The 19,476-nt window shown below is 38.0% G+C and overlaps 1 protein-coding gene across 3 annotated transcripts in view; it reads left to right on the forward strand.

Annotated features, from left to right (window-relative positions):
- The first annotated feature begins 536 nt into the window (after nt 1-536).
- rhot1 (ras homolog family member T1) overlaps nt 537-19,476 on the forward strand; it is a 41,629-nt gene continuing 22,689 nt past the window's right edge. The window contains exons 1-11 of one of the 3 annotated variants that reach the window (XM_062971007.1): nt 537-708; nt 7,542-7,600; nt 8,826-8,907; nt 11,308-11,351; nt 12,551-12,604; nt 13,155-13,207; nt 14,616-14,724; nt 15,421-15,522; nt 17,848-17,946; nt 18,633-18,741; nt 19,210-19,330. In XM_062971007.1, the coding sequence (XP_062827077.1) occupies nt 672-708; nt 7,542-7,600; nt 8,826-8,907; nt 11,308-11,351; nt 12,551-12,604; nt 13,155-13,207; nt 14,616-14,724; nt 15,421-15,522; nt 17,848-17,946; nt 18,633-18,741; nt 19,210-19,330 (869 nt within the window). In that variant the 5' untranslated portion in view covers nt 537-671. The remainder of the gene's footprint in view (nt 709-7,541; nt 7,601-8,825; nt 8,908-11,307; nt 11,352-12,550; nt 12,605-13,154; nt 13,208-14,615; nt 14,725-15,420; nt 15,523-17,847; nt 17,947-18,632; nt 18,742-19,209; nt 19,331-19,476) is intronic. The other 2 variants (XM_003223181.4, XM_003223180.4) reach the window with 2 other exon arrangements.

Raw genomic sequence — 19,476 nt, forward strand, 5'->3', positions numbered from 1 at the left:
AGACAAGAGTTCTTTCTCCCAACCTGAACATTACCCAGATATAGCAACTCCACTTGCATTGTTTTCCAACAGACCTCACAGCCTCTGAGGATGCTTGCTAAAGATGCGGGCGAAATGTCAGGAGAGAATGCTTCTGGAACATGGCCATACAGTCCGGAAACCTCACAGCAACCCAGTGATTCCAGCCATGAAAGCCTTCGACAGCACACAGATTGCCCGGGCTCAGAGTTATGGAATCGTGGGAGTTGTAGTTTCACAAGGTCTTTAGCCCCTTCTGCCAAATAGAGCGGGTGCCGGGTACCTCGCCGAACTATAGATCCCGGGCGTCCATAGCATTGAGCCAGGGCAGCTAAAGCAGTGTCAAACAATGGTGGAGATGCTTCTCCTGTTTGGATGGACAAGCTTCCTCGAGTCTAGAACTCGCAAAAACAGCCCGCGCCGTCCGCCTCGCTAGAGGGCGCTGCATTCTCCATAGAGCGGTGGAGGGATAGATACGCCGGCATGGAAGGCTCCGGAAGTTCCCGTCGAGCGGGTTGAGTCTACCCGCTCCCCTCTCTCTGGTCGGGGCAGGAAAAGGTTGGAGGGCGGGGAGCAGCGCGCGCGAACGGCGCTGTTGGAGGCGGCGCGCGGGAGGCTCCAGGCCCAGGCGCCTTCCCTTCCAATGTGAAGCCATGAAGAAGGACGTGAGGATCCTGCTGGTGGGCGAACGTGAGTGGAGACAAGGAAGGTCAATGGGGAGGAAGAGAAGGAAAAGGAGCGCGGGGTGGGGTGAGGTGGGGGCTCTAAGCAGGAGGAGGGGCTGAGGGGAAGTAAAGGACTTTACACGTGCTTGGTGTTTTGAACTAAGAGCGGCCTGAGGTGCTGGACACGTGTTTGGTGTTTTGAAAAGAGGGCAGGGTCATCAAGGAGGGGACTGATGTGGCGGAGGCAAGTTCTGGGACGGGTTGGGAGAAGCAGGAAGGGAGTAGGCCCGACAGGGAAAGGGGGCTATCGCAGGGTTTGAGGCTGAGGGGAAGGAGAGTAGGAGCCCTTCCACACACCATATAACCCAGAATATCAAGGCAGAAAATCCCACAACATCTGCTTTGAACTGGGTTATCTGAGTCCACACTGCCATACATCCCAGTTCAAAGCAGAAAATGTGGGATTTTATTCAGCTGTGTGGAAGGGACCTCAGTCAATCTGGAGAGACAGGAAGTGGAACAGAATAATAATAATAATAATAATAATAATAATAATAATAATAATAATAATAAATCTTTATTTTTATTTGGCTTTTCTCCCAAAACGAGATCCAAAGCAGCTCACAACGTTTTAAAAACAATAGTTTTTAAAACGTTTTAACAATAGCCTATAAAATTAACTTTACAATAAAACATAATATTTTAAAATCATTTTGCAGATACAATTATTGTGGGAACTTGTCCAAACACTTGAGGAAGAGAAGGGAGTGGGTTCCTAGGTCATAGAATGAATTCAGTTTAACACTGTTTTATTTACTTTTTAATTTTTTGTGTTTTTATCCATGCCATTTATTTATTTTTTAAAAGCATGACCTTTTAGAGATCATAACCTTTTAGAGAAGAGCCAAAAGCCCATTTGAGTAGAATTTTCTCAAGTGTTATACAACCAAATGCAACTATGCAAGGCAGTTGGCATCAGCTGTTAGATAGAATAACCCATTGTCTCTCATCATTTAAGAAACAGAGAACATGCCAGTGCATAAAAAATAGTTCTTCAGTGCCCAAAAATACATACTCTCCCATAAAACACCCTGTTTTATGTTATGCACTCAAGAGACAAAATCAAGAAGACTTTGGTAAAAATAACATATTTGGTTTACTCATGACCTTCATGTGTTCAGCAGACACAGGTACACAACTTATCAGTCAGTTACAGATATGTTTGAGATAGTTTCTGTCCTATCTTGTCAGAACATCTCTCACAATAAACAGCAGGCAAGTGTTTGCAAGTCTGTCATCTGAGCAGTCCCAAAGTCTAAAAAGTCTTTGCTCGCACTCAGTGCAGATCATATGGTCTGCAGCCGTTCCCACAACTTCTCAGGAAAAAACATAGAGCAAGGAAAGAAAGCTGCATATCAGAACATACATAGAATAAGTAAGCAACAGGATTATAGATGACCAAATTACTAGAGGAGGCTTGAGAAAGGTGGTAATTTCCAACAATTTATTGTATATATTTTATGTTCATACATTTTTGACTTTGTTGTACCCCACCGTGAGCCATTAGGAGATGCCAGTAATAAATAAAAATATTGTTAGTATTATTACTAGTTTGGTAGTGCACCAACACTATTTGGCAGCTAAAGAGTTATGAAGCTACAACTCCCATTATTCCATAGCATTCAGCCGTGGCAGGTAAAGTGGGGTCAAACTGCATTCAGTCTACAAACACTGCGGTCTGTTGACACAAAATGGCAACCCCTTTAAGGGCCCTTCCACACAGCCATATAACCCAGAATATCAAGGCAGATAATCCACAATGTCTGCTTTGAACTGGGTTATCTGAGTCCACACTTCCATAAAATCCAGTTCAAAGCAAATAATGTGGGTTACAGCTATGTGGAAGGGGCCTAAATGATTCCTAGGATTGCCTTTCACAATGTGAAACAACTCTGTGCTTCGACAAAGATGATGCCGTTGACACCACTTTAACTGCAATGGTTCAGTGCTGCAGAGTCATGGGAGCTGTAGTTTGGTGAGGCACCAGCACTCTTTGGCACAGAAGGCTAAAGAACTACAACTTACATGTTTCCAAAGCATTTGGCCATGGGCAAATGCACCCTAGATCTTGTAGAGGAGGCGGCCATTCCCAACCTAATTTTGGCCTGCCACTTTTAAAGTTTGCAAATAAGTACCTGTGTTAGTCTGTTACATCTTGAAAAGGTACAGGGTAATGGGAAGGGGTGAAATCTAGGACTTTTATATTTCCACCTGACAGGACATTGAAGTAGATGCTTCATGTTTTCGTGTTTATTCTGTTAGGTTTCCATTATATTTTCAAATGGACTTTTGTGGAAAGCAGTCGACTTCTTCAGATGCAGACTGGGGTCAATGCATCTGAGAGGAAGTACCTTGACATCCAGGAAAGTTGGAAAGCTCATGCTAAAGTATAAGTCAGGCTTAAAGGTGTAGACATATTCCTTCCCCTCCTTGCCTTTTCTTCTTTGTATTGAGGGATAACACTTTGCGGTCTGCTGCACTGGAAAAGGAATGGTATTGAATTTTTGTTATTGCTGTTTTCTTTTTTCTTTCTTTTTTGGGTTCCAGTTCATCTTCTATTTTTTCTTCTTCTTACTGTTAATATAAGCCACCTACTTTTAGACCATGATTTGTTCTAGCAAGGAGCCCGGACAGGTGCAGTTCTGAGGAGCATGAAGGCACCAAGTTTTTTTGCCTTTAGCTATGGCCCTGAAGAAAATAGTGATCTAACACAGTTGTGCTAAACCTGTGGGTCCCCAAATGTTTTCGCCTTCAACTCTCAGAAATCCTAACAGCTGATAAACTGGCTGAGATTTCTGGGATTTGTAGGCCAAAACACCTGGGGCCCCACAAGTTGATAACCACTGATCTAACAGTTGCTTAAAAGGGGTTTCAGCTCACCCTAAGTATTCATAACTCCTTAAATTATAGACTCACTCCAGATCAAAGTGTAAGCATTCGGAAGTCATCTATTGCATTTACTTCCCTGAGTAGTCAACATGAAGAATTGGGATATAATTTACTTTAAAACAAACTTCACAATTATGTGCAAAGAATATTCCATTTCGTAGGGGAGTAATATAGTATTAATACATAGAGTCTGTAGCCATTCACTTTGTGGGGTTGTATAAGCTTAAGTACTTTAATTAAGACTTCTAGAAGTATACAGAAGGCAGCCTAACTGTTTACTCATTGCTTGAGCCTGTCTGATAGGATATTGGTCTCCCAATTACCGTAATTTGCATGCATGTTTTGCTGTAATCTGTTATGGTTGCTGTGCACTTAAATGTGTTTAGGATAGGATATATCATTAGGTGATTGAAGGAACATAATAGGTGAGTCTTCTGACTGATTTGCCAGCAGATTTCAAAATCAATGACATCCAGAACACACAGTAAAGCCAGGAGCAACATCACACATAGTGTAATTGTAAAATGTAATTGTTACATTTTAATATGTATTCTGAATGCAATTATGTGTCAAGCACAAAAGTCATGAACTTCTTCAATCATGTGCTCTGGCCAAACCAGGTTTGATTTTCATTGACATGGCTGTGTTAGTATGGAATATCAGCATGTAAAGGGATCTTGTGGCACCTTAGACACTGAGTGAATGAGGTCAGTAGCATAGTCTTTCATAGACTCAGGATGCAACTATACCATACAATGAATGCAGCTTTACATCACTTTAGCTGCCATGGCTCCCTTTGGACCCATGGCAGCATGGTTTAATAGTTTCACAATTGAATGATGACCCTGGACACAAGGATTTAACTCCTCACTCTACCATGGAAACTAACTGGATAGCCTTGGGTAAGTCACATTCTCTAATCCTCAGAGGAAGGTGATGGCAAACCTTTCTAAATGAATCTTGCGAAGAAACCCCTGTGATGAGTTTGTCTTAGGTCCACCATAGGTTGGAAATGACTTGAAGGCACATAACAACAATTCAATGCTTATACAAACTTGCAGTTTTAAACCATAAATTATTTTTTAAAATATATTATTTTAACTGGATGAGAATGTGCAATAGATTTGTTAAAGAATATATCAGGATTTTTTTTGTAAATTAATGGGAGAAATGTAAAATGTTTAAACTAACAGGACATTACAAATGAGATATGCACCTTCCTGTATTCTATTTGAAATACAAATGGCAAACGTGTGTTTGCTTCCCAATATAAGATGGGTAGAACACTTGAGGATAAGAAGCTTTGCATCTCCATTAGTTTATTATTTCTATCCACTTGTAAGGAGTCTCACTTCATATTGTGACAGTTATGGGTGTCAATCATACTAGGAACAGTATGACTATTTCTAATAGGCTTCAACCACAAGAGGTCCTTTGAGCTTCCTGTTGGGACAGCAGCCCTTTTGTCTGAGTGCTTATGCCTATATTATACGCATATCATATGTTCCATGGCTCACAAAGGCCTCTGTCTGAGAATAGCATTCTGTATGTATCAGGTGAATTTCAAGGATATCTGGTCCTTGCTTACCAGGTTACAACTAGTCTCAAGCTCACATACATCTGCATTGTATTTGAAATAGGGGGCAGTTGTGGATTTGATGTAGTCTATGCCATAACATATGAGTTTTTAAGAATGTATTTCTCTCTAGTGCCAAAAAAGCACAATACTGTACACTTTTTTTTGTAAAGTGCTTCAAAAATGTATACGTTACTTTCCAAAGGAGAGAAAGCTCTGGTTTCTTCAAATGCTGGTTTGTACATATGCCTTCAAGTTGTCTGTTGACCTATGTCGACCCCATGAATTTCATAGTTTTCTTAGGCAAGGAATATTTAGAAGTGGTTTTGTCAGTTCCTTCCTCTGAAACAACCAACAGCACTCAGATTCATTGGTAGTTTCCCATCCAATTGCAGTCGAAGGCTGACCCTGCTTAGCTTCCAAAATCAGACAGGACCGGGTGTTTTTAGGCTATTTTAAACCATTAAAACGCTTACCTATTGGTTTAATTTCAGGAGCCTTTCAAGAGGGATTGGCAGTGAAGTCTTGATTTTGATAGAGGAAAGGAAAAGAGAAATCACTACACAAATAATTTGCAGATAAATTCCAAAATCTCATACATCAAAATGAACTAAGTATGGGGAATAACAAACTCCACTGTGGTGACAGTAGTTTCAAAAATGGTACAATCCTGAACATTGTTAGAACATAATGGTTTTGGCAAAATCTGAATCAGCCAAGTGGACTTAAATAGAAGTAGATAATAAGCTGCTCTCTTTCCATTAATGTAATATGCCTGATTCTGTCCTAGTCTAACGTGTATTCACTTACACTTGACAAGTATGGCAAGGAAATTTTGGTAGATGTGGTTGTATACCCCTGTTCTACTAGCTCACGATTGGTGTTTATGTTAGAGGCATATCTTGACAGGATTAAAAAACTTCTACTTAAAGTAGACTGCTGTGCTTGCTTCCCATAAGTAGTCTTTTGTGCATTTGACAGAGTTTGCTGTTCCTCTGCAAATGATTTCTGTGTCTTGCAAGGTGTATTCCTTTCTTGAAAAATAATAATAGTTGTTAATGTTGATTTTAACTGCCGCCAAGTTGGCTTTGACTTATGGCAATTCCATGAATGAGAAACCTCAAAGTCACCCTATCATTGACAGCCCTGTTCACTTGGCAAAGACTTCCATGATGGAGCTAATCCATCTGGAATGTGATCTTCCCCTTTTCCTAGCGCCTTCTACAGTATCAAGCATTTTTGTCTTCAGGTCTTCTCATGATGTGTCCAAAGTACAACAGTCTTTTGGCTTCTCTGGAGAGTTCAGGTTTGATTCGCTCTAGAACCCATTTATTTGACTTTTTAGCAGTCCACGTTATCTGTAGAAATCTTGTACTGCACCACATTTCAGTCTCCACAGTTCAGGGTATGAACAACAGACTAATTTTGTGGAAAGCTAGCACTTAGTCAGATGAAGACTGTAACAGGGGTTTGACCCCCCGCCCCTCTTCATAATCTCCTCTCTACCATAGAAAGCTGCTTAAAACGTGTATGTGGGGAGGGTGCCACAATAACTTTTATACACACAAAATTATTCTTCTGCAAATAATTATTATGATCTTTCTGTTTGGTATAGTTTTTTTTTTGCAACAGAAACAAAGTAAAATCAATGACTCATGCTACTTTTCTAAAAATATGACAGATTTTCTAGGGCATGCACAAATTCATCTCATTCTCTTAGCACTTCTTTCATAATATGGTGCTTTCTTATAAACTATTTGGCTCATATTTTAGATCTTCTGCTTTCTGGTTCTTTATAATTGCAGTACAGTGTTCCCTCACTACTTCGCAGTTCACTTTTCGCAATTTGCTGTTTCGCGGTTTTTCGATACACTCTAAAAGACTATTTATAAATCATAAAAAATTACAATTTACAGCCTTAGGAAGGGAGGAAGGAGAAGCCAAAGGGAGAGAAAAGGAGCCCAAGCGGCAATGGGAGGAGAAGGAGGCGATTTTATCAATACACTATTGGTTGATAAAGACTTAAAATAGTGTATAATTACTAAAATAATGTATACATATTAAAATAAATATAGCGGCCCTAATTTGTGGATTTTTACTTATTGCGGGTGGTCCTGGAACCAGCGATAAGTGAGGGAACACTGTAATGTCATTCTTGTACCCATCACAGGACCCACTCCTGTTTTATGTTCTTGTGCTTTTCATTCTTCTCCCTTGATTGTTTGAAGTGTGCTAAGACCTCATTTCATACTGGTCTGCAGAGTGTCTGCCAAAAATAAGACCTACAGTTATAGGCATCATTACCTAATTTGTATATCTGTTACATTTCACAGCAAGAGTTGGAAAGACATCACTTATTATGTCTCTTGTCAGTGAAGAATTTCCAGAAGAGGTATGTTTTCATGCTGTTTGAATAATGTCAGGAGAGGACAAGTTTTTAAAAAGTAGGGAGAACAAAAAATTCCAAGAATGCATGATGAATTAATTTTAAAAGAATATTTAGTGGATTTTTCTGTGTAAAAACACTTGAAAAGTCTTTTTAGCTTATATAAAGTGATCTAAAATATATAAGAAGAATGCTGTGATGAATTTATAAGTTGAAACAAAGCAATATCCCAATTGTTTAACTTTGGGGACATTTTAATCTTGGTAGAATTTGATGTGTGTTGTGTTGACCTTAGATATTAGGGTTGAGCTCGAATCCTGTTTCATCTGTTTCATTCATGGGTTTGAACCATTTTGTCCATTCAGATTGCACAGAACGAACAGTACAGCCCCACGGGAACAAATGAAACAGTGAAATGAATGGCATCGGGGAATGGTAGCCATTTCCCTCTGCTGATTTTCGTCACTTGGCTGTAGAGCCTACGAGCATCGAGTGTTCATCTCTTGCCTGTAGGCCCTGTGAGCCGGGCCCAGGAAACATGGAGTCCTCAATGCTTATAGGCCCTGGTTGCCTGGCCTACCGTCAAGCACTCGATGGTAGGCTGGGCAGCCAGGGCCTACAAACATTGAGCGCTCGATTGCAGGCCCTGGCTACCAGGCCTACTGTCGAGCGCTCGACTATAGGCCCTGCAAGCTGAGCCTGGTGCTTTGCCACCCAAGGCCTGAAAAAGTTTTGGCTTTTTTTTGGACCTTGGACGGAAAAGCCCATTTGTATAGGTGCCCATTTCTGTCAGTGGCAGATGGAAACAGAAATGGGTCCATACGAATGGAACAAACAGAAACGGTAAGTAATTTTATACAAATGCACAACCCTATTAGATAGTAGTATGGATAAAGAGGATAGTATTCTAGCTCTTCAGTGGAATTTCATTTCATGACTATTCATTATGGTCTTCATTTATTAGGAAGATATATAGAAATAATAATTCCAGCTGCTTGTGTAGTCACTGCAAAATAAATTTAAAGGGTACGCAATCATGAATTGCAAAGCACTCTGTTACAAGAATGGACTTTGGAAAAATATGAAAGGATTCATTTTTGGAGTCTATAAAATCAAGGACAGCAGCATTGATTAAGAACCTGAAATATTTTCTTAGCTCGATTTTAGTTCTTATCCTTGCTGATATTATAACATACAACTAGTTTCAAAAATTCTCATTTTTCTTACCAAGGTTCCTCCACGAGCAGAAGAAATCACTATTCCTGCTGATGTTACCCCAGAGAGAGTGCCAACCCATATAGTTGACTATTCAGGTAAAGGATGTATTGGGGGTTTTTTTTTGCCATTTATTTGTTTTCTTTATAGCCCATCTTCATTTCAACATGGGATTCAAGGCAGTTTACAACAAGTAAAAAGAAAATACAGCTCAGCTAAAACCTATTGATATAATTTAAAAAGAATAAACAATTCAGTTAAAATGAAAACAGTTTAAAATATTTAAAATATATTAAATATAATTATTAATATATTAAAATAATGACACAACACATCCCATTTAAAGTACTCTCTTAAAAAGAGTAAAAACATACAGGCTTTCAGTTGGGTAAACTGAAGCCACAAAAATGTCTTTTCCTTGCCTAGCGATTAATAAATATTCAAAAGGTGAGTCTGTTTGCCTATCTTGAGTCCTACAAATACAACTTTATTTGTTCATATTAATATTCCGAGATATGGAAAGGAATGGAATAATTTAAGATTTGGAAAGTCTATATTAGATCAGTGGAGACCATTGGTATTTTCTGAGGCTTCCCTCGAACTACTACCATATTTGTGCCCATTGTCTACAAGTACCATATTTCATCCCATAAAAATCTGAGAGAAATTTCAGCTACGGGGCTCCACTTGTCCGGCTGCTAAGTGAAGCCCTGTAGCTGAAAAGGGGGCCAGTAGAATGGTCAAGTGACTCGGACATGCATCTGTCCTCTTTCCTTCCCTTTCCTCTCTAAGGGGATGAGTGTATGGGTGAATAAAAGGGGGAGGGTTCAACTATTAGACAGTGGTGACTATTACGCAGTGAAATACTGGTATTTGTTTCATTTCCATATGTTGTAGAATCACAGTATCTCACACTTGGCAACTGCCCAGACTGGATTAAACTAGAGCAAATAATCATTGAAGGACCAAAGAGGATTCAGTTCCTTTGGGATCATGTTACTTGAGATGAAAATGTTCAGATAGAAAAATTATGATAAGACTGATAGTATCTGTCAGAACTTCTACCAAGTATGAGGCTGGGTGATATTCTACTGTCTTTTTTAGCTTCAAGGCAGATGACCAGTTGGATCTGGTTTGTAGCCAGTGCCAATTCACACTGACATCTGCCAAATTTGAGGAGCAAGATTAATATATTTTAACTGGTAGAATGGCCCCATTTACAACTGACACAGATGCATGCATGCAATATAACATGGTGCTCTGTGTGCAGCTGATAATTATCCTGTCTGAGAGGAAAAAAGCTTACACCCCACACTTTCATTTCATCAGATGTCATAGATTTTTTTGTCCAGCTACCTGTCTGAGACCTAGGAAAAACAGATGATGCCTCTTTGTCTGAACCAAATTGTTCTTGAGCTGTTATTCAGAAAAAAAAAATCAGTGTCTTCAATGCTTCTTCCAAAAAATTCTGTTCACTATTGTGATGTGCTTTTCCCATGACATCTTCCCCTATTCACTTTTGAAATGTTTCCTACTTTAATATGACTCCCCTTGAGAGCAAATGACATCATTTCCTCTGTATCCAGATGTTGAGACTTTCTGAATGCTCTTGTTTATCTAACCAAAATAGCATCACACATGTATAAGAGGAAAGTATCAACAGGCTTGAAGGAACCACAACTTTTGAAAAAATTAAGGAGGCCCCTTAAGAAAAATAAGGTGCATCATGGCAAGGGAATACTGACTGACTATTTGGGATGGGGAACAGATAACTGGGAAGGAATTGGAATTGAATAAAGGAGAACATGGCTGGCTGAGTGGAATAGTAAACAAAGCACTCCATTCTGCAGTATTTTTTTTTATAATCTCATTTGTTTTTAATCGGTATTATATTTTGCATGAGTTTCACATATGCCCAAGATTGAGTTTTGGAAAGGAACAACACTATGTCTGACCATTCTTGCTGAAAATGGCACTTTTGTGAAAATTCCTTCTCTTGCAGACATTGTAAAAATCTTTTCAGCTAAAGTGGTTCAAAACAGTGGCCTAATTACATTGTTCACCCTACACAACGTGGGCCCATTTAAATCGATGGGACTTGAGTTAACTATAACTGACATGTTCGATTCATTTCAATTCATCTACTCTGGATCGGATTAACACTGGCTTTAGTTCAGTATTTTCACACATGTTTATGCCATTGCAAATTCTTATAGTAAGAACCCTTGCAAGATTGGAATTTAATAGCATCTAATTCCTACATCTGGATTAAAGGGAATGAACTTCTGCTAAAATGTTATTGTGCTAGTATTGCTTCTCTGGATTACTTTACTATTTTGGATATAATACAAAATATAAAAAAAAAAAACAAGTAAGCTCTTGAGATAATATTTTTCTAGCTGAAAATTTGGGTGAATGTTAATTTTACTTCATATATATGTTTAATGCAATGGCTTTAAACAGATAATTATTGTTACCTTTTCCTGTTTCATTTTTAGAAGCTGAACAAAGTGATGAACAGCTCCATCATGAAATATCACAAGTGAGTGTTATGTGTCATTCATTCTGAAAAGGCATTTCTTAATATCTGCCTTCTAAAACTGATTGTTTGAGTTCAGTTATTTCATTCTAAGAAAAGGTAGACTCATTTTGATATGTTGTCACTCAAAAGGCACCAGTAGTCGAGTAGAGGCGTATGGAATGGATACCACCTATAAAATAATGGTATATGCCTTCCTGTCAATAAGGTTGAAAAATTTCAGTTTCTTCAAATAATAGCTGGTTTCCAATAAGTCCTCAAAACAATACGTACGGTATTCTTACTTCCATCTCTACTTGTTTTGCTAGTAATTGAAATTCCATAATTATGGCTATGTACATGTAGTCCCCCAGATTTATAGATAGATTAGCAGAAGCGTTTAGCAGAGAAGGCTAAAGACCTTATAAACTACAGACCCCTAGCATTGCATAGCATTGCACCAAGACAGATAGAGTGGCATCAAGCTACATTCATTCTGCAGCATAGATGCACCCCAAGGAAGCTGAATTGGGGTAAACCAGAGAGGCTCCCTGAGGTTAGGGTTACCTATTTAATAATTATAATAATAAACCTTTATTTATTTACCACTCTGTCTCCTTGAGAGGACTCAGGGCGGTTTCCAGCATGTACAAAACAGTCAGTTGTCAAAACAACATACAATGGAATGAAAAAACAAATATAATAAAACAATATCATAAAACAGCAGTAAAAACAGTTCAATATATTTTGTCTGGTTTTCCTTTCCATTGCTAGAAGATTTGGTGTTTGGAAACTTTTGTTTTTAAAGAAGGAATTTTAAGCACACACCAACTGTAATGTTCACCATTTTTGGCCAAATACCAAAGAGTGCATTTTTGTTGCTTCACATTACACCCTGGCGAGTGAGCGGGTTCTCTCGTGCCCCAGGTAACAGCATGTGCCAGGCTGATTCCAATTTATATACAAATTCAACTTAAAAATGAACTTTCAGAAACTATCTTATTTGTAACCCAGGCACTACCTGTATTTGATAAAAAAGTCAAGTCCTTAAAATTCTATAATTGAAATTTACCAAGGACAAAGCCATTTGAATCTCTGGAAGCAAAGCAATACAAAAAGCAATCCTTAGCCAAATGAGTTTTCGTTTTCTAAAGGTAATGTTACAATTGTTTTCCTCGGGAAAACTTACAGTTATAATCAAATTGTTTTCTTCTGCATTTTAGGCGAATGTAATTTGCATAGTATATGCTGTGAACAACAAGAATTCAATTGAAAAGGTATGAGAGCAACATTTCTTGTTCAGTTTCAGCTGGCATTAACATATTTTCAGATATCCTGAGTAGGGATGCTAAACCGATATTGAGAGATAATTTATCTGCCTACGTTCCAGTACTTCATCTGCCTACTTAGACAGCCTTTGCTTTGTGGTGAGGTTCTTTCAAAAAGTAGATTGTTACTCCAGAGCATGTTTGTAATGCAGATAAACTCTCCTCCATACCAAATGAGTAGCAAGTTTAAATCTATTATATGTGAAATCATTGTGCAAACAGATATTCTGTTTTCTATTCACCTGCATCTTACGTTTCAGTAAGACGCTAAGCTAACTTTTGTGCTCTCACCATAAGCATTGAAAATCTTGTCCATTTGCTCATGAGTCTTGCTCTCTCTTTTAAAATACATTTCCAGTATCTTAGAATCTAGGATGTTGGAAATATTGGTATCTGAGACTTAGATAGTGGACTGTAGATTGTGCAAACATACATTCTAGTTGAGTGGAAGGGGTATTCTGAACTAATTTTAATAATGACTGTTAACTTGTTACTTTAGGTAACAAGCCGATGGATTCCTCTCATCAATGAAAGGACGGACAAAGATAGCAGGTATATTGAAAATGTAAATTGATTAAATAAAAATCATGTATATGTAGGGTTTGCTGGAAAAAAATCAGTGTCATTCAGTTTCAGTGAACTACTCCATGTGGAATTTATACAATAGTTGGCTGTTTATTATTTGGGGTAATCACTAAAGTATAAAATCATCTCTCTGTGATCTCTGGTATAGGGTTTCTTTCTCTCAAGATAGCTGTCTCAAGTTGTTAATTATACATATGGGCTCCCAATTTGTTTCAGTTGAAACAGTTTAATGATTATTCACTCCAAGAGAATTGTGTTTGGACGTGGTTTCAAAGACATTGTTTTCTTAATGGTTTTTTCTTGGTAAATTAGATCCTAACCTGTGAACTCTTGGATACCTTTCTTCTCTTAAATTGTCAGAAGCTGCTTAAATATCCTAAACTTCAGTTTAAAAAATAACTTTTTCCACATGCATGCTTTGAGAAGAACTTGTGAATATACCTAATGCATTCAATAAGAAAACCCTGTGATAGGGTTGCCAAAAGTCAGCAAATGACCTGAAGACAACAATTACAGCAATTAGGTACTTCAGTTAATTGATGGTACATATCTATAAATAACATGCATATGAAATTTCCAAGACACATTATTTTAAATTATTTCATATTTGATAAATATTTTAAGGAACCCATTGGAGTATTCCAGCTTGGAGTATCTTACAGTAAAGTACTTTAATAGATGTGCTGGGAAGTATTGCAGAAGGTATGGCTTCAATTTGGCATTGATAGTCATTTGAAATGACTGCCGTGTCTTCTTAATTAGGTATAGTGTTGTTCTTTATATCCAATTTGAAACTCAAGGCAGTTTATAATAATGAAAACAAACAGCATACAATTTTCAGCATACAACAGTTGGAAAGCTTCATAAAATTTTAAACCATTGAAAATAAGTTAAAGCAATCATGACAAATAAATGTCCGGCTTATTTCAATATAAAAATCAGTTTTCAAAGCCCTGCTTGTGGAAAAATGATAAAGTGGTTGCCAGTCCAGTATCTCTTGGAAGACTAAGAGCTGCCACTGAAATAGCTCTCTCCCACATTCCCACCAAATGTAGCTTTGAGGATGGCATGACAGAACATGAATATGTTAACACAGGAGAATATAGTTTTTCAAGAAATCTGGCCTTGAATGATATAATGCTTTATAAGTCATCGCCAGCACTTTGCATTGTGCTCAGAAAGGGAAATGTTTATGTATTCTTATTTGAAGGAGGATTCTTTTAGTTCCTTCCAGACTTGCTTCTTTCTGTAGAATTAAATCCTAGATCTGCTAATATTATAAATCAGTAGCTTTTGTCAAGCATGGTGAACATGCCTGGCAATATGTCAGTGACCAGGGGATTTTTTACTGTGAAAATTTCTCTCTGATTTTCAGGTTGCCTCTTATACTGGTAGGCAACAAATCTGATCTGGTGGAATACAGTAGCATGGAGACCATCCTTCCCATCATGAACCAATATACGGAGATAGAAACTTGTGTGGAGGTAAAAAAAAAAACCTTTGGCAAATAAACTGGTTGAATAGAAATGCAAGGACAATCTGGTTGACTTTGAATAGACTGAATTTACCAAAATGGGCAAGACACTGTTGCTAACCATGGGGACAAGGGCCACTGGGATGTTTTGTCCCTTTTTTGCTTGAAAGAATATCATGATCTGGGAGGTATGAGCTTGACTGACTGCCAATCAATCCCTGAAAGGGATCACTGCGAGGTACTTGCTCCCCCTCCCTCCCAGACAGAACTCTGTCACAACCAGCAGTTTCTTTGCCATTCTTGCCTTGACAAACTGATCTTTCCCTTCTCCTCTTTCTTGCTACTCCTCTTTCTTTTCGTCTAATACTTTTATGAGAGCTTAAATGAAGTTCTTTTGTTTTTACTTTTGATGTGACCTGCTTTGGAACAGATTTTTGCATGAACTTGGGATTAAAATGTAATTAAATGAAATAATACCAGTGTGTATATTTGAATTGCATTTATGCTATTTCTAGTACCTATGAATCCTTATAAAGACCATTTCATTTTGTTTATTTTTAAATGTTAGGTATTTATGTCCTGCTTTATGTGTAAATTAAACTCCCACACTGCCAAAAAGAAAGACACATCTATGGTTTAAAACAAAAGGAAGAGCAATATCATGATAAAGCTTTCCACAGTTGCTCACAATTTCATTTTTCCCTAGTGCTCCGCCAAGAACTTGAAGAATATATCTGAATTATTTTATTATGCACAGAAAGCTGTTCTGCATCCTACAGGACCCCTCTATTGTCCAGAGGAAAAAGAGGTATCTTCATATTTTCATCTCGTACAATCAGCCTTGCAAATGATTTGTCCCAATGCCTATGTATCTGTATAGAAAGTAGAAACATTTGTTAAGAGAGAATGGAGTTGTTGCTGATTCCCTCCACTTGAATCATCAATGGAAAATAGAAGATGCATGTAAAGCACATATGCTGATTGCTAAATCATTATCTTAGAGGGAAAAAGTATTCTTTCTTGTTGATACTTCAGCGACAAAAATGGCATACTGAGTGCCAGAACCCAAACTAAATATCTTTTTCTTGTGGTCTAATCTTAGTATGAAAGCAATCTCATGCGGATGACATTAAAAGTATAAGTAATTAAGATTAATGAACCTAATCTGTAAAATATGGATATATCTTCTGAATGTTATTTGTTTGATAACAAATCATGGCACTGACTTATTGACTGTAAGGTGTTCTTGATTGCAGATTCTGAAGTGAGGTGTCATTTCTAGTAAAAACAGAATTTGTATTGGAATATTGAAAACACGTCATCTTTGTGCAGGTGTACCAAACTTAAGCAAGGTTAAAGGAGAGGATAGAAATTATTTTGAAATGTTAACACCATTTCTCTGTTCAGTCCTTGATACTGCCATTAAAACAGTTCTGATGTCTGGTCTAGAGCTGATAAAGAGGGTTGAACAGTGGGAGAATTGTTAGGGATTTACATTTGTTAGCATATTTCATAACCCTGGCTTGTTTGAGTCAGAAAGCCCATTTACAGAAATAATTATTCATGAACTTTAACTATTTCTAGCCTTATTCTTCTTTAAGGATTTAGGATGGATGGCAAAATTTCTCAACAAAATAGAATAAAATCCCATTACATTAAAAGCCCCATTAATATATTAGATGTTTAATTTGAGAGTCATAAAAATGCTATACATAAAACATGCTTGTCATTTGCACAAGTTTAGGAGAGAGGGCCCTCCTACCGGTAGGGTACCAGGTCCCACCTTTTTCCATTACATTTTTGTTTAGTGGCTCCCACTTTCTCTGTGGGAATTATCTTCAATATGAAAGGTTAAAATTAGGCACCTTGAGGGAAGAGTTACCTGTTTCTCTGTTAAGGCTTTGATTATAGACAAGATGGCCTTAAAATGAAAATATGTTCATATTGTTTTTTGCCGAATTCACTTAGGCCTCATCCACACTGCCTATAAAATACAGATTATCTGATTTGAACTGGATTATATAGCAGTGTAGATTTAAGGCCCTTCCACACAGCTATATAACCCAAAATGCCAAGGCACATAATTCACAGTATCTGCTTTGAACTGGATTATCTTGAGTCCACACTGCTATATAACCCAGTTCAGTGTGGATTTTATACAGTTGTCTAGAAGGGGCCTCATATAATCCAGTTCAAATCAGATTATATAATAATTTCTGTGGTATAATAATAGAGAACAATATAATCTCTAAAATCAGGACAGGAAATAAAGAACAACACTCTGAAAACAGGGAAATTCCAGAAAGGAAACAACCAGGGCCAGCTAACACCTCCCAACAAGGGATTTCCCAACGCAGGAAGAAGCCAGGCTTTGAAGCTGCAAGGCCATTAAATGCTAATCAAGGTGCCTAATTGCAGCATTCATACTTGCCGCACCGAGACTATTAATTGCTATTCAACCTGGCCAACCACAGATTCCACAAGGTAGAAAGCAGCCAGGCTTGCAAGCAGCAAGGCTATTTAGTGCAATTCAACCAGAGCAACAAAGGATTAACCTTGGTAGAAGGCGGCCAGGCTTTGAAGCATTGATACTACTCTGTACTATTGAAGCTGACCAACCAAAGATTTCTCTAGGTAGCAAGCAGCCAGGCTATTCATTGCAATTCTAGCAGCTCACAAAAACCATTCCCCTAGAACGCAAGTACCAAGAAGTCCAAGCAGCAAGCCTATTCCATTGTATTTCAACTCACCGAAGAAGGATTCCCATAAGAAGAAAACAGCCAGGCTTTGAGGCTGCAAGGCTCTTCACTGCTATTCCACCTAACCAACAAATGATTCCCATAAGCCACAGCAATGTGTGGCTGGGCACAGCTAGTTATTATATAATAATAATAATAATAATAATAATAATAATAATAATAATAATAATAATAATAACAACCACCACCACCACCACCACCACCACCCTGCTCTATTTGTGATGCAGGAAATATGGAACAAGTAGTGTGAATATTCTTTATTAGAATATTTTGGTTGATGTCTTTTGTCACAGATTTTACATTTAACGTTAAGCAAAAATGCAGAATAGTTAGAAGAAAACAATCATGTCTCCTTACTGTCCTTTGATCTACAGATGAAACCTGCTTGTATAAAAGCACTAACTCGGATCTTCAGAATTTCAGATCAGGATAATGATGGCACACTTAATGATGCAGAACTCAACTTCTTTCAGGTATATTTTAATGCATTGACCAGGATTCACCACCCAAGTCTCTATGCAAAGACCCAGAGTGTTTCTGTCCAGTTCTGACAATTTGTGTGTGTCTCGACGGAGGAGGTAGACTCTTGCGTAGGAAGAGTACCTGCAACACTTTGAATTCTGACTTTCACTTCTGTTATCATCAGCCCTAATTAGCTTAGTCAGTGGTGAGGGATCATGGGATCTGCAATCTAAAAATATGTGGAGGACTGTCGTTGCCCACCCCTATGTTAGGGAGGGAGAGACTGAGAGAAGTGATGCCAATAAAATGATTAATCATACCGCACAGATGATCATTTGACAAATGGAAAGGGGAGGAGCGTTCAGCCAGTGTACCATTAGAGATGTCCCAGTGCAATAGAGATGTCCTTAGGATCTCTCACGTAATGTTCATAGAGTGCATGCTATAGCTCCAATGTCCTAAGCAGAAGCAAGTGCCCTAATGACAACACTGACTTAGGAGTGATGCTCTGGTTTCTGGATTTTTTTTTCACCATTGCCATCATGATATATTTTGGCACCATGAAAACTGGGGGCTTGTTGGAGGTTTTTTTTTTTTTTTGGTATGGAATTTGTATTCAATGAACTGTGTGTGGTTTTCTATTTCCAAGGCATAATTTGAAATATTATTAATATTTCTTTTCTCTCTCTTTTTTTAGAGAATTTGTTTTAACACACCACTAGCACCTCAAGCACTAGAAGATGTAAAGAATGTAGTCAGGAAAAATCTAAGTGATGGAGTTGCAGATAATGGATTAACATTGAAGGGTAAGTTACTTCATATCTTCACATTAAAACATGAAGATGAGATTGATCCTGCTAAGCAAGAAAAATGGCAGGCAAGCTAAACATGATTAATGGATTCTCTGTGTTTATACATCAACATGACATTGATATTATGATGGATATGTTTTAGGATGTCTGTTGATCAGGATTCACAGAACCCGAAACCCTGAAATACAAAACAAACAGCAACATTTTCCTCACCCTCCTGACATGTCAGAATGCCTGGGTGTATTTCTCTGTCTGCATGTATGAAATGGGATTGGTAATGTGGTGGTGGTGGGGTCTCTTATTCCATAAGCTTCTTTGTGTTTTATTAGAACCACAGTCTTGTTAGATATACATGTGTGTTTTTGCTGGAAAAGACCCTATTGCAATTCCTTTTTTAAAGGAGTCTTTACCCATGTTACTGATGTGTGCCCAAGCGCATAACCTAGAACGTTCTCTTTCCAGGTTTTCTTTTTCTACACACACTATTTATTCAGCGTGGAAGACATGAAACAACGTGGACAGTATTGCGGCGCTTTGGATACGATGATGATTTGGAGCTTACGCCCGAGTATTTATTCTCTTTGTAGGTATCTCTAACCCTTGCCTTTATTTTATTCCAAATATAGTTTTTGTTTTATATTTACAAGAGGGGTCTCTCAGTTCATATAGCTGTGAGCATTTTAACTCTGCTGGACTGAACCACAAATTATTGCTTCAAGTGTTGTTTTA

This window comes from Anolis carolinensis, chromosome 2 (genome assembly GCF_035594765.1).
Source record: "Anolis carolinensis isolate JA03-04 chromosome 2, rAnoCar3.1.pri, whole genome shotgun sequence".
NCBI lineage: Eukaryota > Metazoa > Chordata > Lepidosauria > Squamata > Dactyloidae > Anolis > Anolis carolinensis.